At 37.8% G+C, this 23,345-nt stretch overlaps 1 protein-coding gene across 3 annotated transcripts; it reads left to right on the top strand.

Moving 5' to 3' along the window:
• Positions 1 to 17,259: 17,259 nt before the first annotated feature.
• Positions 17,260 to 20,473, top strand: LOC126410021 (uncharacterized). Of its 3 annotated transcripts, XR_007573259.1 has the most exons (3): positions 17,260 to 17,615; positions 19,409 to 20,227; positions 20,332 to 20,462. XR_007573259.1 is itself a non-coding variant. In XM_050077584.1 (2 exons), the coding sequence occupies exons 1-2, from the start codon at positions 17,486 to 17,488 to the stop codon at positions 19,951 to 19,953; spliced, it is 444 nt and encodes a 147-aa protein (XP_049933541.1). In that variant the 5' UTR covers positions 17,260 to 17,485; the 3' UTR covers positions 19,954 to 20,473. The 3 variants fall into 3 exon arrangements, 2 of the variants coding, with proteins under 2 accessions (XP_049933541.1, XP_049933540.1); XM_050077584.1 differs by having other exon boundaries at positions 19,640 to 20,473; XM_050077583.1 differs by having other exon boundaries at positions 19,409 to 20,473.
• The last annotated feature ends 2,872 nt before the right edge of the window (positions 20,474 to 23,345 follow it).

Below are 23,345 nucleotides of genomic sequence, written 5' to 3'. Positions count from 1 at the left end.
TGACGACTGGAGTCGATGAGTTGGTGAACGGGCTCTACATTTATAGATCTCTTAACGTCTTAAAGAGTCCATTAGTGTTGAACACGTCCACAAATCAAAAAGATATCTGGCATCTCTGACTTGGCCATCATCTCAGCTGCAGAACTTTGTTTTTTTTAAATGTGATAAGGCTATTGTTTTTTCCAAGTTGTTTTGTGAAACTTGTAGGCTTGCAAAACAGACTAGATTACCATTTAATAGAAGTGAATCTATTTCAAGTAAGGTGTTTGACCTCCTTCACTATGACATTTAGGGGCCATATTCTTAGGCCTCCAATTTAGGAGCAAACTACTTTATCACCATCGTGGATGAATGCTTTAGAGCAATATGAACCTATATGATGACATTCAAGAGTGAAACCTTTTGTTTACTCAAAAGTTTTATAAACATGGTTGAAAAGCAATATAGTTGTGAAGTTCTAAGCATAAGGTTGACAATGGGTCAAAATTCTTCTCAAATGAAATGAATGACTTCTTAAGTATTAAAGACATTTCTCATCAACACTCTTCCTGCTACATGCCACAGCAGAATGGTGTTGTAGAACGTAAATATCGCCATATTCTTGATGTTGCGCGAGCATTATGGTTTGAAGCTTCGTTACCAATATGTTATTAGGATGATACATCAAAACAGCCACATACATAATAAACATGACTCCTTCATCTATCTTGAAATTCAGAAATTCCTTTGAAATTTTATTCAATAAAAATGCCTTCATATACTCATATAAAGGTTTTTAGATTCCTGTGCTTTGCATCCAAACTAATGCCCAAATCTAAATTTGATTGTAGAGCTAGTCGTTATGTGTTTTTGGCCTATGTTATTGGTCAAAAAGCTTATAGATTTTAAGATCTAGAAACCAAAAATATTTTTTGTAGTAGGGATATTGTTTTTTGTGAGACTGAATTTCCTTTCAAAAATGACCAAACAGATTTGCAGTCTCTTGTAATACCTCTACCTGTAGAATAAAATACTCTTGAAAAATCTAGTTCTGGTGAGAAGGAACCAAGTTGGAATGAACAAACTGATGAGAATCAAAACCTGCAAGGTTCTGAACCTAACCTTCAACTTCTAATTGAAAATATTCAATCTGAAAAATTCAACAAATTCTCATGATCAGCAAAAACCAGTTTCTCAGTCAGAAAATAGTATTTGTGGACAGAATTCAGCTCATGAGTCTTCTTCTATTCTAAGACATTCAACCCAAAAAACTAAACCTTCTGTGCCCTTGAGAAATTTTTACTGTGGAGCTGCTCTCACCAAGGCATCTGGGTCAACTTACCTGAAGAAAGTCGTCGTCCGGGTACCCTTTGTCCAAAACTCTCTCATTTGATCATTTCTCACCTGCTCACAAATCCTTTCTCTTAAATATATCTCAATATGTTGAGCCAACATCTTATATTGAAGCCAAACAAGATCCTCGTTGGACTTAGCATATGCAAGCATAGATTAAGGCTGTAGAAGACAATAACACATGGTCATTGGTGAGTTCTCCAAGTGAAGTTGAACCCAACGGCTGAAAATGGGTTTATACACAATGCCAATGAAGATGTAAGGAGGTTCAAAGCACGACTAGTAGTTCAAGGTTTCTCTCAAGTTGAAGGGATTAATTTTCATGAAACTTATGCTCTTGTGGCTAAGCTAGTGACAGTGCATTGTCTTTTTGCTATTCCAGCTAAACGAAGTGCCATTTACATCAAGTGTATGTATATAATGTTTTTCTAAATGGGGATCAAGATGAGGACATATATATATATCTCTCCCCCGAAGCTATGTTGACCAAGGTGAAACAGTGTTTGCAAGTTATATAAATCAGTTTATGTGCTGAAGCAAGCCCCACGAAAATGTGCTGAAGCAAGAGTGGAACCATTATTACCAGGTATGTGTTCCTTCACAGCTTCAAATTGCGGTGTGTTTACTAAGGCAGTGTCTGAAGAAGTATTTCAAAGATTAAAACCCAAACTGAGCATATGTAACCTACATGCTCCAGTTTGAGAAGGGGGTGTGAAAGGTTTATGGTGTGAAAGGTTGATGCATGAGTTTCATTGTATGCATAGTGGTGGTCCACAAGGATATTTTTGTTATAAGCTCCAATCAGGGTTGTTAAGCTCAGCAGATAAATATCACAGCATGAAAGACGGAGGAAAATTCTGTTACAGAGAACATTCTAGGCAGTTCAAGAATGAGAAATTATTAATTCAGAAAATCCATTAATTCTCTTTTTCTTGTTTTTATGCATTGTAACCTTATATGTAACTATAAATAAGTGTTGAGAAATGAAATGTTCAGGCACTTCTACTCTGGTTTCCATTCTTCCCTTGTAGCGTAGCTCTGTTTCTGTACATGTATCTGGTGCATGCTCTGTGTTGTATACTAGTAAGGTAAGCAATGGCGTAATTTTTTCTGTCAGTTCTTTCAGGTAGAAGTTTAGCTAGGAACTTCTGTTCAGACCGTTCAGTATTACAGCCAAGCGGGAAACACTGATATGACCATTGATTTGCATATCGGAGTACTGCCATCAACACATAGACAAGCCTACCACTGGCATAACCGTGGTTCTTGGCTTGTATTGAATGAAATACAGTATCCTCTTCTCATTTTGGTTCCAAGAGCAGGGAGTAAAACCAGTGTATTGAAAGTCTACGATATTTCGGACTTGCTACACCTAAACTTGGCATCTTTTAGTAGACATAAAAGGCAAACGTCGGCTTTAAATTAATATCTTATGTTGTTTAGAGAAGGTGGTCTTTTCTGAGAAGTAAGATGCCCAGTACTCCCCGAATTTCTTGGGGCTCAGAGTTATTGCCTAGAAGCGACTACTGATTGATTAACCTATTTATTAGGCATATGGTACCAAACAGTGACTGCAACACCCTTCACCCTTCACAAAAGTACGTACATGAGGTTGACTTTGCAAATCTGGCATATCCTCTTTCATATTTCCACAGGAATTTGAATAGAAAAAAGTGGTATATCCTTATTGTTTCCGCAATATTTTTCATAAGGTGATCAACTTCTTGATTTGGAAGCCACAGGGCCGACCTCTGAACTTTGGATTTCTAGTACCAGTGGGCATTCTGGGACTTAACAACCCAATTGATTATCAGATACTAGTGCAGATGTATATGGTGTCCAAGAAGATGAACTAGTGAGCAACTGCGCTATACGTGTAAAGAACATAGTGATGTAATATGAATGTGCTACGCCCTTGCAAAACTTTTTTAAATATTGTTTGGAGGCTTGTATTGATGCAATGAATAAGTTATGTGCCATAGAAATAGCTAATAACCATGTTATGTTATATTTTCGACTGTTCAGAAGTGTTGTCCATCACGGTTTGTGTGCTGATCAAATGGATGAATAAGCAAATTGTGGCAACACTAATTGGTCTAGTTGGCCATTGCAAGGCCCAGTTAATTGATGGAACATGGTGTGCGTGCAGTTGGTCATTTCTTGTACATGAAAGGCAGGTCAAGTAGACTATGGGCCATAAAACAGTCGAAGTAGACATCTTCTTGTGTGTAACAGTACTCGACTTATTATTGAACTACAGATCTAACATTCAACCTGTGTTGTTGGCTGCTTTAATTTTTATTGAACTTTTTGTAATTGTTTAGGCAAATTGAACCTTTAATGGGTTCCTTGCATAGCATTAATAATATGCATTGCTGAAACTCATTTGAAGTTTTACTACTTTTTGAAAAGCAAACCCAAAGTTGAATAATACTTTATTTCAGTGTTATCTGTATCGTACGATGCGCGTACCGCATAGGTTTAGAAAATCTATATGTTATGGTTACAATACACGATACGCTCGTGTATCGTAAGCGTATCGCCCATATCATATGATACGGACACTGTATATCTTACGATATGGTTGATACACCCCCGTATCGTACGATATGGGAAAAAACATAAAAAGGGGCCTGAAGGCCCCTTTTCGCGTTATGTTTTAAAGACTCTACGCTCCTTTCTCTCTCTCTTCTTGTTTCTAAATACTGCAAGAGACATGGAGGGAGAGATTTTGCCTATTTCCATCAAAAAACACTAAGGATTCATGGATTTATGAGAGCCTATTAGCCGGTGAAGAAGCTTTTTCATAGTGGGAACCAGTGGAAGCTTTCACCAAGTCCTCAGCCTCTAAGTCCTATGATCTTATGAAATTTTCAAGTTTAAAATTGTGATGGATGCTTATTATGTTATTTGCTGATTTCTTATTTTTGAATATGTTGTTGGTATACATGAATGTTCCTTTAAATACATTTTCTTGATTTATTCTGATTTTGTGCTTATTTTGTTGGATGTTTACGACATTTTATATTTTTTATGATTTTTTATATTTTTTATGATTTTTTAATATTTTTAAAAATTAGAAAATCTATTTTACGATATGCTATGCTACATTTACAATACATTATGATATAGTATATAGGTCGGCCCAACCAATACACGTTACGCTATGCTTTTTAAAAAATTGGTTTCTTTACTCAAACTGACCAAACGTTTGATGTGAATTTTGTGGTTTCTTGTTCTTTGACTGCTTTTTTAAAAGGAAACCTTTTAGTTTCTTACATGTCTCTTAATTCCATACGTGCCTTTTCCCTTAAAATAAAGGTTTATGCCATGTATGAACTTTTATTCTCATAAATTGATCGTTCTCCCACTGACACCTGCTTGTCTAAGTCATTAGTGCTACTTTGATTTTTGCAGTGCGAGCTACCCTTCAAAAAAGGAGTACCATACGCTCAAAGTGCTGCTATTTGCATTGACCTCTAGTTGATTAACGAAATGAGAACACTTATTAGTTACTGCCAGATGGATAAAAAAGAAGTTCCTTTTTTTCCTCTTAACCGAGAGACTCGGGGAGAGCGTACATTTGTGTATGTCCTAATTGAGATTTCTGGCTTCGAAACTGCCTATTGCGCAATGGTGCTATTAGTAAAGGTGGGCTCTGGGCCGGGTCACCAGCGGGTACCTAGTACCTGGCCCTGTACGGGCCCGGCTCTGGGCCCGAGAAACCCGGTCAGGGCCTGGGACCCCTCGGTTCGACGGGGGCTCGATCCGGCCTGATAACTTAAAAAAATTATTTTTTATTATTAATAATACATATTTTATATTAAAAAATATTTTAAATATTTTTTATTATAAACCGGGCCGGCCCGAGCCCGGGTTTCGGGTATCGGGCCGAGGCCTGAGTTTCGAACATCGGTCCAGCCCGGACCCGGTTTTTATCGGGCCGGCCCAATGCCCACGCTTAGCTATTAGAACGGAATACACTTAATAAGGTGTTATCTTTACTTTAAAATAAGTTCATTTCTGTATTTCTACAATGCTTTTGCTTTTTTTTTTATTTCCTTTAGTTGTTCATATGTTTTGTGAGTGAGACCTTAACAACTATGAGACATCATTATTTGGCTGAAGCAGTGCAAGGATTATGCAAGAGGGCATGACGGTTCTCAGCTTGTGTACGGGATCATCTAGCAACACGCTGATGTATGCCCTTGTCATTTTAATTATACATTTATACATTTGAGCATAGGCTTAGCAGATGTGATCGATTCTGCATTCCAACGATAGAAAGGAAATTGTTTGGTTTTGAATGAGTCATGTAGCTATATATGACAGAAACCGCTATGTTCTTGACTTTGTTTTATGTTAAAAATGTTAGTCATTTTAGGGTGATTTCCAGCAATATGGCTGGAAATTTTTCATCATTGTAATTGTTAAAATTGCCCTTCGTTTGCGCATCTCACGTTGAGGAATGCAAAAGGAGCCTTACAGTAAGGTATTCGATAAATCAGCTTATACGAATGTCAAGTACGTACTTTCTAATTAATTGGCTTTTTAAACTTAGAGGATGCTCATTACCGATGGATTTGTCTTGCAACTTGAGTATGAGAAGACAAGATGCATTAACTGAAATATTTTGGTAAGCTTCGTTTCTAAACTTGATGAAACTCTAGACTTTAAATGTCCATTTGGCAAACAGAACGGTATGTAATTGTTTCATGAATATGGTTCAAAGATTGAGGTAGATAGATTGAGGCAGGTTGAAGTGTTTTATGAACAGTTGCAAGTTGTTCCATTTGCCAAGTGGACCCTAAAGGGGACTAACATAATTTTCTATTTGACACAAGGTAATAATGTACCAAAATTTATATTGATAATGAGGACCCGTTGTGAAGGTTGAATGCACATGCAATATTATTCTCTGATAAGCATCTCATTTCCTTCGATGAACCAAGCCATGTTTTGTATCGATGAGGGTGGACTTTGGTAGGAGTATGTCATGGACACTGAGAAGCCATGTGGCCGAGATCTTGGCAGCTAAAACAATGTGCGCTACAAGGCTGAATTGCATGAGATTGAAGGGTTGTTTGGCAATGAGAAAATTTGTTACTGTTCTATAAATCAACAGCAGCAAAAAATTGAGACAGACTTATGAAACATTGTCTTAAATTGTTTCATAGTATTTCATGTGTCTTTCTCGTCTTAAATTGTTTCATAGTATTTCATGTGTCTTTCTCGTCTTAAATTGTTTCATAGTATTTCATGTGTCTTTCTCAATATTTGAAGCAAATTCGTAGAACAATAACATGTTGCCAATTAGCATATAAAGACTTGTTATAAGGAGGTTCAAAGATTCTGTGCAAATTTGATCCAGTTTGCAGCTCATCCGATCACTGTTTTAGAGTATTCAATGTGAGGGAGGCCAGTCCTCCATTTCTCAAGGATTATTCTGTGGACTTGTCCAAAATAGTGACGATGACACCATCTCAAGAGCTTTAGGTATGGTTTTGCTCCTTGTGTCTCATGCGTGAGCCTCCTTTCAAACAGTGGAAACAGTATGGAATCAGTGTTACCATCAGAATCAGGCTGAATCGGCCCAAAGCTTCACTTTGGCGACCACTAGTTCAAGGGTGCCACAGGTCAAGTTAAAATATTTGCTAATAAAATTTAACAACTTTCTTATTTATTTCATTTAATACATTATTTATTTTTCAGAAAATAATTTTCAAAATACTTTTTATCGTGAATCCGCAGCACATATTATTGAATTAATGGTGGCTTGGCCAATCCAATTAAGAAGACAAGTTTGACAACATTGGGTAATGGAGTTCTATTTTGCATATATTTTAGCACATATTGCCGGATGTCAATGGATCGGCTTTGAATCAGATATACCCTTAATCAAATCCACTTTTTCGGATATCCACATATTCACATTCGAATGCGAATAAAGAAAAGTCATATCTGAATCTGATATCCGACTTTACAATCCGGATCTCATTTTTATATTTATATTTGAATCCAAATTTTGAACCAGATTTTGTCAATTTTTAAAATGTAATAGCATTAGATATAGGATATTTGTCTAAAAAAAATCTTATCCGCATCCATATCTAGATATGATTAGATATTTAGGTATATTTGAATCCGAATCCGATCAGATGTCATTCTTGAATACGAATCCGGTTTGATTTCATTTCTTAATTAGATATATCAATTTTTTTTCCATATCTCATTTTTTCCGGATCGATTCAGTCAGATATTTGATTCAAATGGGATATATTTGACATTCCTACCTAAAATAGAATTTACTTTCAGCTTGACAACGTGATAAGCGGAAACAGCCACTTGGCATGCATCATTACCATTGACAATTTGAATGCTTAGCATGGGTGAGGCCTGGGAACAGTACAAGTGCATTCGATTGCCCTTAACCTAAGATCCTCAGGACTTCAGATTCCAGGATTTCAGATCATACCCTCAGTTCTAAAAGCAGATTCTTTTTCCAATGTAAAAATGTAAAATAAGGATTTCAAGGGATGATTTTAGGTTTCACCAAAGATCCTTAGTTTGATTGATGAACCATGGATTTATTCTGGATCTTTAAAACATATCACAACTGATCCACATCAGATCATCTATGGATCTCAAATTTGATGTAACCAAATGCCCCATGTAAGAATTTGAATTGGATAATGTGGTCGAATCACGATGGTATAGTACATGATGAGACGCCAATCCATACATGGTTCGGCCGGGTTTCGATACCGGTGCAAAGGTCAGGTTGTAACAAATTGTACGGGTCTTTTATCAGTTTGCCCACTTGAATAAAACGTACGTGTATATATTAATTCTAAAAATAATCTTAAAATATTTTAAATTGGTTAAAAAATACATGAACCTCCATCCCGGTTATATTATGTCAACAACGAGCTGATACGATACGTATCCACCGATTGAAAAGCTAAGATTTCTACACGACTGAGAACCCACATTTTCAACATCGGGGTTATTGAATGAATAGAGAGTCTCGAACTAGCTTATAATTAATTATCAAACAGTTTTACTGAAAGGATAGGAATAAAGATTTTCAACGACAAACGCCTCATGTTCTGGCGGCGATGGATGAAGCTCACCTACCTTTGATGTATGATTGCAAACGCACCTAACTTTTTCAATGTTGTCGTAACTACGACTAGACCTTACTTACTGTTCATGGTTAATTTTTAGGTTCATTCAGGTTCCTGCAACCTGTTGAATAGCCATGAAAATAATTACATTCTAAAAATGATAGAAACACATACTAGCTATGGGTACTGCTGGACTTGTTCTGCTTAGTTTTATGTCAGGCAAACAATTTAACTGGTTATTATGGTTACATATGCATTAATATCTAGATATAAAAGATCTTTTTTAATATCAAAGAGTGCGGGAAAACTATATTCATGCTTTTTCTTCAACATATTCAAAATATAATTTTTAAGAGTAACAGGCCTTTTTCCCTTAGTCCTAAATTATTTATTGCACCAACAAGATTCTTGTTCAACCAATGCCAAATTATATAGATTCCCTGCTTGTGGGTGTGTTTGATATCCTTCTTTTTAAGATAATATGGGGTCGCACATACCAATACAGGTTGCAAAGTGTGTGTCTATGGGCTGTGTTCCTCACCGTCGAAGATTGAGGATCTTGCAGTTCAAATGAAAAGACATGGTGATGCATTTCATGTCCCGCCACATTATGTTTACAAATCTGTCTTCCTCTAGAATTATTAGGAAGTCTCAAGATAATTTCTTAGTGTAAAGCAGTTTCTCCTACCAACCACCAGTCAGTCTACCATTGCTTCTCCACCGTTGGCCTTTGACAGCATTGATATTTGGAACATCAAATTAAATCGACGTGCTAAACTTGGGAATACCCATTATATCTAACTCAGATTCTAACTCTTTTAAGCCTGCTTGGGTAAACTGGGTTCGTTAACCGAATCGTGTGGTAAAGATGTCAAAAGTAACTTGGAAATGCCACAGTGAAGGGAAGCTAACAAGCGGAGGGGCGTGTTCCGCAATCTCTGTTCTAAGTGTTCTGTGGTAAAATCATGGACTTCATGGAACACACCACTTGTATACCCCTAGCTCTAGTGTTCTGTCCATTCTGGGAGTTGGGCTTTTGTGTCGGATTCAGCTAAACGGTATGTTCCGCTGCCATGGACGTGTACAGAATGCCCTTTAAGGACAGTTTGGTAACAGTGACATGTTGGTGTTGTTTCATAAATTTATATTGAAAATTGGGGGCAGATTTATACTGTAATTTATGAATCTCTTCTAAATTTTGAGATAGATTTAAGGAAATAACAATATATTACTATCGCCAAACAACCCTCCCATACAACACACTGTTTTTTCCTTGCCAATCCCTGGTGGTGGAGTTAGGAACCAAAGAGTAGCCCATAGCGGTGCAGGTTTTGCAGATAAATGCGTGACAGCCGTGGCATTTGCCAACACCTTTGGGGCCAATGGAGGTCGCAACTCACAATTAATTAAAGAGGGCAAGCCAGGTCGGTGGGGACTGGGGAGGCAGGCATGGGTTTGTGTTGGTAATTGTCCAAACTGACCTACAAAATGTGGGTCTTTGTATGATACTGTAGGGCCATTTTTGTGATTTATATAGGCCTGGGCATTGGGTCGGCTCGGCCCCGACACCTAAAACCTGAGCTCGGGTTCGGCTCGATTAAAATTAAAAAAGATATATTTTTAATATAAGATAATATATAAATACAATTAATTGTCATAAAGTATTATAATTATATGCAAAAATTAATAAAATTAATATTAAAAAATCTTATCGGATTGAACTGAGCTTAGTCGGGCCCACCTATGCCGGCCTGGTGCTTTTTTTTCGGGCAAAAGCCTGGGCCCGAGTCGTGCTAGGTACCGAGTACCTGTGGGTAGCCAACCCAATGACAGAGCTTAGATTTATATGAACAGCACCAAAGTTGAGCCATCCTAGGCACTTGTAGGGCACAACACAACATGAGGCCCTTGGTGGGACTCAGTCAATCTTTGAAAAGAGGGTAAAACAGGGGCGAAGGTAGGTGGGGTCTCTATGGAGCGTATGCCGCATGAAGCCTACTCTATGAAACCTTAATTTAGTTTAGTGTTGAGATTTGGTAAACTATGATTCAGTTATATGAGGTAGCTCCATGATCAATTTAAGACAAAGACAGACCAACAGGGGCGGAAGGAATGGTAATTGAAAAAAAAATACAATGAAAAAATTAAAAAAATTTAATTGTGCAATGTATTTTTTAGATTTGGATTCAATTTAACTCTAACCCAATTCAAGGTTGGACTGTTTGGCCACCCCTAAAAAAATCTTGAAAATCCTGGTTTCGCCCCCTACTTGCAGTGGTGGCCAGCTATTCCTAAGTCTTTTATTAAGAAAATTAAGCCAGAGAGGGAAACAGAACAGAGTCATCCCGTACGCATATCTTGGGCCAAGGTGCGGGACAAATCCAGTTCTGTCGCAAACCTCGAATTTGGCCAACTGTGACTCATGAAATTCATGGGTTTACACCCGATCAGTCATAAATCTAGGTCAGAACTAGGTCCTTTTTTAAACTCTCGAGCTTCGGTTTTAAACTCTCTCTCTCCCATGAGGGTACGAAAACTACAAATACTCCAGCTTTTTTCTAGTCGGACTTGCTTAAGAAACAATTAGGTAGGTACGAAAAGACTGGACTCTGATCAAAGGGAATGGGCCCAATAATGTCTCTTCAAACGTTTTAAAACCGTAGAGCTTGCAGCTAGCTAGCTAGCCGCTTCCCAGCAACTACCCGTTTGAGTTTCGTTTGGAACTCCATCATTGTCAAGAAAAGATGGGCGGCTAGCTAGTGCAAATTAGAGATTGGACTTGCAATAGAGGCACGGATTCTCACCTGGTTTCTTCGAAGAATTGAAGCTTAAAGCATATGGGGGCCCTGGGTTTTGTAATATTCCACGAGCCAAATGAACGTGGGGAGTCTGTAGAATTAAAGATGGAAATCATGGCGGGACAAGCCCTTGTGGAGAGCAGGGCACCACCATTATTGACTTTAGCAACTCCTCATGGGGTCCAATTATTTGGTAATGAAGTTGCACCCTCCCCCAGAAGATACCAAAACGACTCTGCAGGTCCCGTCTCATTCACCACCAAAGCCTTCTCTCCTTAAACTTATGGCCCACATTTTGAGAACAAATATTTCAGAAAATACAATGCAGCAAAAAAAAAGTCATATATATATATATATATATATATATAACCCAGTGTCAGCTAAAAACCAAACCCCTTCATTTTTTGTTAGCAAATTATTTTAAATAAAATATAAACATCTTAATATGTTTGTAAAGAATGTTTATTCAAGCTGTTGTAATGAAAAATGTTGATTTTTTTGTTATCACGCCACAGTTCATTTTTTCTTATTATAAAAACATCATGAAAGTCTAACAGATGGTCAACTTAGTATATGTTTTCCATAAGATCATATCAATAAGGTTAGATTGCAAAGAAAAAAAACATTTTAAAACTCAAAATCAAAGGGTCTGTTTTTTTTTTATCCATGATCTAGGTGTTTGTTTTTACCAATTCTCTCTCTCTCTCAACATTTTAAAACTCAAAATCAAAGGGTCTGGTTTTTTTACTACATGATCAAGGTGTCTGGCTTTTACCAATTCTCTCTCTCTCTCTCTCTCTCTAAACATTTTAAAACTCAAAATCAAAGGGTCTGGTTTTTTTTATCCATGATCTAGCTGGTTTTTACCAATTCTCTCTCTCTCTCTCTCTCTCTATATATATATATATATATATATATATATATATATATATATATATATAGAGAGAGAGAGAGAGAGAGAGGGAGAGAATGGTGACTTTTCATAATCACGTAGCTCTCATGAAAGCTGTCCCATCTGTTGTGAGAAAAACATTGGAGTAAAAGCTCGAAACACATATCAAAGGATGAAAATGTCTAGACAGATAAGTGAGTTAGGTGACTCCAATAGCTAGAGTCACCATTATATATACATTATAGAGAGAAAATTGATAAAAACCACACACTTACGTCTGGGATAAAAACCACACCCTCTAATGTTTTACTAAAAAATCATTTTAAATAAAATATAAACATCCTAGTATATTTGTAAAAAATATTTTGATATAAAACATGCTTTGAATCAAGTTGTTTTTATGAAAAATGTCGACTTTTCACTAATCAAAATGTTGATGCCATGAGCCATTCATTTTTTTGCTTATTATAAAAACACTATAAAACCCAAAAAATGATCAACTTAATATATATTTCCATCAGCCTATCCTTAAAATCATATTGATAAGGTTAGGTTTCAAAAAACAAAACTTCTAATATCATATTTAAAAGGTTTGGTTTTTGTTCCAAACCTATGGTCTGGTTTCTTCCAATCACATCACAATATATATATATAATGTGGGCTGAAGAGAGTCCACCAAAGGATGAACGTGGCAAATGAAAGAGACTCTGGAACAGCTGTGGAAACAAACATTCAACGAGGTCCCTCCTGGGAATGGCTGTTGTCCAAGACAAGACAATGTGCATGTTGGCAGCCCAGTGGGATGAGACAACTCCGGTAAGCTCTCCCTATCGATCTCTATTATCTCTATCTCCATTCCTCCAGTCCCAATGCGCCAAGTGAATTAGGCGGATTAACAACGGAGAGTTGGCCAGTGAGAGGGAGATCCTTATCCATAGGAGACAAGGAAAAAGTGAAAAATAAGAAAGCAACACTCACATTTTTAGAAGAAAACTTGGAATTCTAGTCGACATTCACTTTGATTGGGAGGGAATCCGATGTGACTAAACCGCAGGGCTTGATTAGCTCGACTGCCAACGCAATTGCTACTTTACTTTTCAAGCAAAAAGGCATGAACCTTTCTTTTTTTTCTCTTCTTCTTTTGGTACATGAATCTGACATGTTCAACAATCGTTGCGTACAACTCCAAGAAATATGTGGACTGCATTAAGAAAAAGGCAGTGCTTGATTAGCTTCTGAGGGACATTGATATGAAGGGAGGAAATAACGGGGGAGGTGGAAACCGAGAATTACAATCAAAATGAAGTAATCATAATTTAGAGCATTATGAGGCTGTTTGAAATTAATGGGGAATAGTTTACTACTGTTCCATAGAACTGCTTTAAAAATTGGTTTACATTCATGAAAGATTTGGGTGCTGTCTCAAAAATTAGTGGGATAGATTCATGAAACATTGTATTACAATATTTCGTGAACCTGCCCAGCTTTTACGGCAAGTTCATGGACTAATATTAATCTGTTGGAGTTGTCAAACGGCCCCAACTGACTTGCCTTGATCACTTGAGTGAGGGAGAATCCATCACTGAAGGAGTACAAGCAAAATTTTAGCATATCTAGTGAGTCTATATTTTAACTTTGTTTCCTTTGATGGATTCATGCACTACAGTGTGAAAAAACAAGGTCACAGAGGTGCTTAGACAGTGAGGCATGATGTTCAAGTTATTTTGAAATTCACATTTAGCATGGAACCCCATAGAAAGAAACTAAACTAATTAAAGTCATAACATGAGATCTAGACACATGCGGAAACAGAGGTCATCATCGTTTGGAAATTGTTGGTATGTAAGCATGTGTGAGTCATAGATATTTGCAGCAATCAAAGTAAATTACGTGCTTCTTTATCTTTCCTTTTATGTGGTATAATTTAATGCCACATAGTTTCTATAACCTACGTGCTCCATTAGCTAGGAGAGATTCCAAATTCTATTACTCAATTGACTCACAAACCCTAGGAACGTGAGCACTTGTCTTAGGAGCTTGGATGGGGGATACAACCATAGACAAATGGCATCAATTGGTGGCGCTGCTATACTCAAAGGATTAGCATTGGACCAAATATATGCTAGAAACATTGTGGCACTTCCACATCATAGATAGTGAATCATTATTTTTTCTAACTTCGAGGACATACTCGCCAGCCTCTATAGGGTTGGCAAGTCCATTGCTTGCGACACTTTCTTGTCTCTCCTTGGGTCTGTTTTGATATGGAGTTGCTGCTTCGGATTCTAACTTATTCATTTTGACTGACGTACACTACAAAAGAAACAAGCATTTACTGACGCGTGCATGTCCACGCGTCGACGTACGTATTTATGTGTGCAAATTATTTCTTCATGATAGGAAGCTTTAACGTCTTATGCGACAAGAATCATACTTCTCTATCAGCTTTCGATTTTCTCTTGTTGATTTGGGTCTAAATTTTATGCTTGTTGGTTCCTTGTCCGTTCTCCTTTTGACCCTAATGTCATGTTGGGTGATCATACTCATGCTAGCTTGCTTATGTTGCTCCTAATTGCAATTTGAGTAATTTGTGCGTTGAGGTTCATGTAATGACCTGACTTGAAACTAAATGCATTTTGATCGCCTTGGTAGATGCCAACTGATATCATAGCATTAAATTTGGCTGCCGAAGTGATAAAACTGGGTCACAAGGGAGTAAGCATGTTCAGTAAATATGGTTATCTATTACTTCTAGAATATTGCTTAGTATGAACTAGTTCGTAATTCTTTTCCATACCTAAGATATTACAATACACATCTCCTATGTTAGGTCTGATCAGGTATGAAAGTTGAATATGGTTGTTATACGAATGTAGTAAACATGCAGCTCAAAGCTCCACCAAGCTAGCGTTTAATTTTTATATCCCAACTATCAATTTAGCCTGCTCTAACCTACGCACAGCGTGGCAGGGGGGGACATTTTGAAGCACCTAAGCAGCTCATACTTTAGGGATGAGTTGTCCGGTGGAGGCTTCAACCTTTTTTCAGGCGGTGGGTCAAACCCCGCTCACCCAAAAAAAAACTTTGCTTGCTCTGTTTCTTTCTGTGGTTAAATGGGTTTTTCCAAACAATGAGGTAATAACTATGTTTGTATAATTTATATATATATATATATATATATATATTAAAAAAATTAAATAGGATCAAAAAAGTTATAATGTTGAGGTAGTATGACAAAAAGCTTATCACTTTTATTTAATGGTTGTGGTTGAGATATCACACGAAGGAGCTCCATTTTGGAGTCCTTGATAAGACGCGTCTCTAGGGCAAGACATAACGTGCATTGAAGAGTAAAAGTTAGGTGATCGTATGCCAAACCATGTTTGTTTCTTTCTAATGTAACTCACCATTTCTACTAGTAAAAAAAAATGAAGACGACAATTACGTGACAAAATCATCATGATGAACCTCGTCATTTACATAATAAGCTACTACATGTAACATGTGTAGTGATTAACCAAAATGCAAGCAAAACATGTTTTAACGTATTACACGACGATCATAGACAAAGTTGTATCAAAGTTTATTAATGGCTCCAAATTAAAAGAAGGCGTTCCACAAGTGATGAGAAATGAAATTAACATCATTTTTCCACCATTAGAAATTATGAATATCGCAAGAGCATTTTTGTCCGAAGTGACCATTGGATAGAATTCTGTGGTAGAAGAGATTCGAATACATCGAATACCAAAAATCAATCTCGAGAATCAATCTAAAATCTAATGTGGACATTGGAAAAGATATCATCTAGAAGTTGTTTTGGATCGTTTTATTAATCATGGAGTAGGGTGGATGGCCGAGTTGCTTCTACGTGGAACGCAAAAGGTCCAAATCATCTAAATCCCTAACTAGGATCTTATTTTTGGAACATGACATATTGAAATTAAGTATCATTGATAAAAATTGTCTCGAAAAAGATCATCTACATCACTTGCTAATGCATAACGTTCATAAAGATTATGCAACAAGAAAGGCCATCGTTCCATTGTGCGTGCTTATTGCCTGCTCATACATGTTAGGAAGAGGCCAATTAACTGAGAAATGAGCTGAATGGAATGTGGCAATGCCCTTATCAAATAAGATGTCAAACCATATTGTTAGTGTGAAATTTTTATGAAAATTATGCATTAGCAAGTGCTATAGACAATCACTAATTTTGGAGACAATTCTTATCAATGATAGTCAATATCCTGCATCATGTGCCAAAGATAATTTTCTAGTTAGGGATGTAGATGATCTGGACTTTTGTATTCCATGTAACAATAACTCCATCATCCACCCTACTCCATGATTAATAAAACGATTCGAAACAACTTCTAGATGATATCTTTCACAATGTCCAGATTAGATTTTGTATGGGTTGTCAAGATCGATTTTGACAGTATTTCCAAAGTCTTTTGCTACAAAATTCAATCCAAATGCATAGAAAAGTCCATTACATTTTGGATGTAGGTTTTTGCATTGAGATGTGCTAAGCTCGGTATCGTCGAAAGTCCTAACAAGGATTAAGACTTAGAAATAGAATTGTTGGGACTTACAACCACTGGCATGTGACCAGGGGTGGAGGAGGGGGCCGCCAAGGGTCATGGCCCCCCTTGAGATTTTCCAAAAAAAAAAACAACTGATAGAATTTAAAAAATTTTAAGTTGGCCTTGACAAAATTTTTGAAAATTGTCATTTGAACCCTGTAAAAGTTTTTGAAAGATATACTTTGTCCTCCCTAAATAAAAATTTCTAGCTCCATCCCTTCATGTGACATCTTGGTACTTAGGGACACTTATTCACTTCTAATGGTCCCTTTAATTGTCACAGCTATCATTGTTTTGTTACTAAAGACTACTGCCATTCTATTGTGGACCACCTCCATGTCACTGGCCATGAGCATGATTGGATGGAGACAAACATCTACAATGATCCTACACCCACCCCCCCCCCCCTTTTTTTTTACCCAAACAGTTTGTTGCTCAAACTTTTGCTACTCCTCTGGAAATGAGGGATGGACTGAATCATCTTCCTTTATCATGATGGCGGAGTGAATCTCCTGCCTTTATCATGACCATGTCAGGGAACCACGATTGTTAGTGTTGATATGAGAGCACTGTGTTGGGATTTCTCCATCTGGATAGTCCTGCGTCGATACGGGTCCATATCCGTTTCGAACCCTTAAGGATAAATACTCGTGTCTTGTGATGGAGTGAGACACATTCAGTTTTACCGTTTGGATAATCGGTCCCCTTAGCCATACGTGAATTGTCTGTCTTCATCACTGGGCTGCTATGGCTGAGGAGAGAAACTCATTGCTGCTGCCGCCGCCCCAGACGCTACCTCCGCAAGGAAACGACTCTATGGGGACTGTAGCCGTTCTACCAACAGCCGCCGATATTCAGTCGGCGATCGCCTCTACAGGTTCTATTTCCGCCCCATGAAACACATGGATCTATGAATGGTTTTTGATTTCTGCATTTTCGTTTGGTACGCTATCTTGATTCATCGCAAAGCTCCAACAATGGGTTATGGGCCCACTCCATGTTTTCGCTGCATGTTTTCCTTTGCAAACTGTTTTTCACGCAAAGGGAATACGGCAGAAACGGGCGTGCCTGTTCCTTCGTCTGTTGCATAATGGGCGATGGAAGCATTGGCTCCCGTTGCAACCGCAGAGAAAGGAACAGGGAGAGGCGTCGGACGTGCACCTTGCTGGAGCCTACCCACTGCGTTGGGAGAGACGGATGAATAGGGAAAGGGAAAGGGAAAGGCATTCGCCTTCCGTAGTAGGGCGATTGCAGGAAGGGAGGCCACCGGTGGGTTCGCCGTCGCAGGACGGCCCTGACGGCAGCCGCCGGCATCCACCCAAACGCCCGTCGCCCTCCCGCTGCCACCGGTCATGCCCAAATCCAAAAAAAAAAAAAATTAAGGCACAGGGACAGACGATGGTAGGGAGGGCGTCGGCTGGTGAGAGGCACGCCGGCGGCTTCGCCGTCGCTGGGCGGCGCCGTGAGATCCGCCGGCTCCCACCCAAAGCCCCCTGAGGGCTGCCGGAGGCGAATCCGCCGTTCCCTGCCGTTGCACGCGAGCGGCGGTTTCTTCGTTGCTTGAAACCGCAGGTCGAGCGGGAGTCGGTCGGGCAGAAGGCGGGTCGAACCCGGGTTGGGTCAGTCCTGTCCCGACCCGGATCCATAAGTCTTTAAAAAAATAATAATAATAATTTGTTCTCGCCCGTCTTACGCCCGCTCCGCTTCGATTTTGATTTTTTCGGATCGGGTCGGGTCCTGTCGGACCTGAACCGTATCCATACAGTCTGGTTTTAAAACAGAACCGATTCGGGCATTTTGGGACCTATTCGGATCTTTCCTGGACAGGTTCAGTTGATGTTCAGACCGGTTCATTCAGTTTCAGAACCGATTCGGGTCTTTTCAAACCGATTCAGAGTTGTTTGAGACCGGTTCTTCCTCTTTTCGGACCGGTTCATCTAGTTTTCCACCGGTTCAGTCCATTTCGGACTGATACGGGACCGGTTATATGTGGTTGTATGCCCATTTAAGGTGTTTAATGAATTGGTTCGATCATTCTTCATCGATACGGGACCGATTCATTATGTTTTATGGAGCTTTAATGAACAATTTAGATAGCATTAAGTTGATTATGCAGAAATGATCCGTGTGTTTCATTTTATATGTGATTTTATAGCATATTCTTGTAACATGTTTTATTTAGGATTATGCTGAAGTTCATTTTGTTACATGATCATAAAGTTCGTATGATAACGCTAATGTAAAGAGTCTATGATTAGTTAAATCATGTTATACCTCACCAAAGTGACTACGCATGATTTAAAGGCACATTAGTGTTCATGTTGTATTTATTCTCATTTGAAGTAACATAATTACCCAAAGGTAATGTGTTATGTTCAAGATAATGAGTATAGTAAAATAGGAAAATAGATCCTTACATAGTTCTGTCATTTTACACTCAAAGGTGTTATGCTTAATTATAGTTTGAATTTACATTTCTTAGTTTTACTAGATAAAGTTAAGACGAAATACATGTGCGTATTAGGTATATTACCAAAGTAGTATTCAAATGACCCCTGGTATTTGTCTTGGAAATAGTAAACATAAAGAGTCTTTTATTTAGTTTACTGTTTCATATGGTTTATCTCATATAATACATGTCAACTTATTAATGTCTTTTGTCATCTGCAGTGCCTCGTTCTATTTATTTTAATGGCTCAAATTCTATCCCTTTACTTGATGATTCTAATTATGCTGAATGGAAAGAAAATGTTGTGTTTACATTAGGGTATATGGATCTAGATATGGCTTTGAGGCGACCTGAGCCACCTCCTCTTACACCACAAAGTACACGTAATCAAACAGTGTACTTTGACAAGTGTGAGCGTTCTAACCGACTAAGCATGTTGCTTTTGCAATCAGGAGTCGATAAGAACATACGTGGTGCTATCCCACCTTGTAGAACGGTGAGAGAGTTCTTGGATGCAGTTGAGGCTCAATTTGTCAGCTCTCATAAAACTAGAGCCAGTACCCTAATGTCAAAGTTAATATCTATGAAATATCAAGGAGGGGGTAACATTCGCCAGCATATGTTAGAAATGAGGAACATTGCTTCTCAATTAAATGACATGAAGTTGACTATTTCTGAATCTTTCTTGATATTCTTTACTTTGACCTCTTTACCAGCTGAATACACTCCTTTTAAAATCAGTTACAGCACACATAATACTGAATAGACATTCAATGAATTGATGTCTAAGTATGTTGAAGAGGAGAAAAGAATAAAGGGTGAGAAGTTGCAAAGCGCACATATGGTTTCTCACTTTAGAGCTGGTAAAGTTGGCATAAAGAAAAGTTTAATGAAAAGGAGTGCCAAGAAGAAGTCAACAGGTCAAACTGCTTCTCAAACTGCGCAGACTAATTTAGCCCCTATAAAGTGTTTCTTTTGCAAGTAAAAGGGGCATAAGAAGTCAGACTGCATCAAGTACAAAAATTGGTTAGAGAAGAAAGGTAATATGTCAGTTGTTTTACTTGGAAGTAATATGTTACATGTTCCTATCAATAGCTGGTGGATTGACTCAAGTGCTACTGTGCATATTGTCAATTCTTTACAGGACTTTCTGAGCAAAAAGGAACCAACACTACATGACATAAGTATTTTCTCAGGAAACAAAATGCGCTCACATGTGAAGGCTGTAGGAGAATGCCATATTAGGCTTCATACTGGCTTTGTTTTGGATCTTCATGATGTTTTCTTTGTTCCATCATATAGTAGAAACTTAATTTCTGTATCAAGATTGGACAAATTTGATTTCTGCTTAAAGTTTGAAAATTCAAAGATGTTCATTTATAAAGATCTTGTTGAAATTGGTTCTGCTATTTTGTGTGATGGTTTATACAAATTGAATGTGAAGATCCAATCTCCTGAATTGTTGGTTTCTAGTCATTGTATAAGTGGCAATAAGTGTAGTACCATAAAGGATGATTCGTACATGCTATGGCACCGCCGTTTGGCTCAAATCTCTGAAAAGAAAATAAGGAGACTCTTAAATGAAAGGATCTTACGATCTCTTGATTTTACAGATAAAGACATACGTGTAGATTGCATAAAGGCAAAGCAAACTAACATATATAAAGAAGGTGTCGAGCGATAGGAATTGTTCACACAGATGTTTGTGGACCTTTCCCTCCTTGTTACACAGGTGAAAAGTATTTTGTCACATTTATAGATGACTATTCTCGGTATTTGTATCTCTACTTAATCTTTGAAAAATCTGATGTGTGTCAAGTTTTCAAAGACTATAAGAAAGAAGTAGAGAAAAAAACCGATGAAGTTATCAAGATAGTCAGATCAAATAGAGGTAGTGAATATTATGGTAGGTTTACTGAGATGGGATAAAGGGAGGGACCATTAACACGATTTTTAAAGGAAGAAAGCATTGTGCCTCAAAACACTATGTCTGGCAGTGCCTACCAAAATGGTGTTGCTGAAAGAAGAAATCGTACGCTTAAAGAAATGGTTCGAGCTATGTTAAATTATTCCACTCTCCCTTTAACCATGTGGGGTGAAGCTCTCAGAACAGCAATGCATATACAGAATAGGGTTCCTAATAAGGCTGTTCCCACAAGTCCTTACGAATTGTGGACACGTAGGAAACCTTCTCTCTCTTATATGCACATATGGGGATGTCCTACTGAAGCTAAATTGTACAACTCTTACATAAAAGTCTTTGATCCTGAAACAACCAGTGGTTTCTTCATTGGTTATCCAGAAAGATCGAAAGGCTATAGGTTTTATTGTCCATCTCATACACCACATATTATGGAAACAGAGAAAGCTAAATTCCTGAAAGATGGCTCATTTGGACTAGATGCATTACAAAACCTCATTTTTTGAAGAAATACAGGATACTGAAAGTAGACCTGCTAAAGAGAATGCAAGTGTGTATGATTATGTTGTCTCTCATGATGACATGAATGCAAATCATACAAGTAATGCATCAGATCCAGATGAATTAAATGTAGATTATATTGATGAACACGAACAAGATGTAGACATACAAATTGAAAATGATCAATTGCCTATTCGTAGATCTGCAAGAGTTAAGAGATCTGCCATATCATCAGACTATGTGGTATACCTACAAGAGCCTAGTGATTTCATAGATGTTGATGATGACCCTTTCACATTTATTAAAGCCATTGAAAGCAAACAATACAGACACTGGATTAATGCCATGAAAGAAGAGCCTAACTCTATGGCTAAAAACCAGACATGGAGCCTTGTGTCATTGCCTGATAGAGTTAAACTCGTAGGGTGTAAATGGGTCTATAAGACCAAGAGTGACTCTAAAGGCAACATACAGAGATACAAGGCAAGATTGGTTGCTAAAGGATTCACACAAATGGATGGCATTGACTATAATGAGACATATTCACCTGTCTCTGCTAAAGAGTCAATGAGGATTGTCTTTGCACTTGTAGTTCATTTTGACTTAGAGCTACATCAGATGGATGTGAAAACGGCTATCTTAAATGGTGATTTGAATGAAGAGGTATATATGAATCAACCTCAAGGGTTTTCTGAGAGTGGTAAAGATCATTTGGTTTGCAAGCTTAATAAAGCGATTTATGGACTTAAACAGGCTTCACGTCAATGGTACATTAAGTTTTTCGAAGTCATTACGACTTTTGGGTTTACAGAAAACATCATTGATCGATGTGTGTATCTTAAGACATGTGGGAGTAAGTTCATAATTTTGACTTTATATGTGGATGACATTTTACTTGCTTCAAATGATCTTCAATTGCTAACAGAAACCAAACATTTTCTCGCATCTCATTTTGAGATGAAGGACATGGGTGAGGCTTTATTTGTTCTCGGCATTGAGATTCGTCGAGACAAATCTAAAGGTGTTTTAAGTCTCTCCCAATCAGCATACATCAATAAAGTTCTTAAAAGATATGGGATGGAGAATTGTTCTCCTATTTCGGCACCCATAGCTAAAGGTGATAAATTGAGCCTAAATGATTGTCCAAATGACGAATTTGAAAAGGCTCAAATGATCAATATTTCATATGCATCAGCGATTGGCAGCTTGCAGTATGCATAGATTTGCACTAGGCCTGACATTTCCTTTGCTGTTGGCATGCTTGATAGATTTCAGTCTAATCCAGACATGGCACATTGGAAGGCCGTAAAGAGAGTCATGCGATACTTACAAGGGACAAAATATTACATGTTGACATATTGCAAGGTGGACCATTTAGAAGTGATTGGCTATTCTGACGCCGATCTTGGAGGATGTACCGATAGTAGAAAGTCTACTACTGGTTTTGTTTTCCTTTTATCAGGAGGTGTCATCTCATGGGGGAGCAAAAAGCAGACTGTGACTGCTACTCATACCATGGAAACAGAATTCATTGCATTATATGAGACTAGATCGCAAGCAATTTAGATAAAGAATTTCATTTCACAGCTCAAGATAGTGGATTCTATTGATAGACCACTTAAGGTTCACTGTAATAATGAAGCTGCAGTGTCCTTTTCCAATAACAACAAAAGTACTACTTCTTGTAAGCATATGAAACTTAAGTATTTTGTTGTTAAGGAAATGACAGAAAATCA

Source organism: Nymphaea colorata, chromosome 4, assembly GCF_008831285.2.
Source record: "Nymphaea colorata isolate Beijing-Zhang1983 chromosome 4, ASM883128v2, whole genome shotgun sequence".
Lineage (NCBI taxonomy): Eukaryota > Viridiplantae > Streptophyta > Magnoliopsida > Nymphaeales > Nymphaeaceae > Nymphaea > Nymphaea colorata.
This window is presented reverse-complemented; position numbering and strand designations above follow the sequence as displayed.

Coding starts and splice junctions, on each gene's coding strand:
- LOC126410021 (XM_050077583.1), top strand. CDS start 17,486: ATGGCTGAGGAGAGAAACTCATTGCTGCTGCCGCCGCCCCAGACGCTA. Junction 17,616..19,408: donor GTCGGCGATCGCCTCTACAG/GTTCTATTTCCG, acceptor TGTCATCTGCAG/TGCCTCGTTCTATTTATTTT.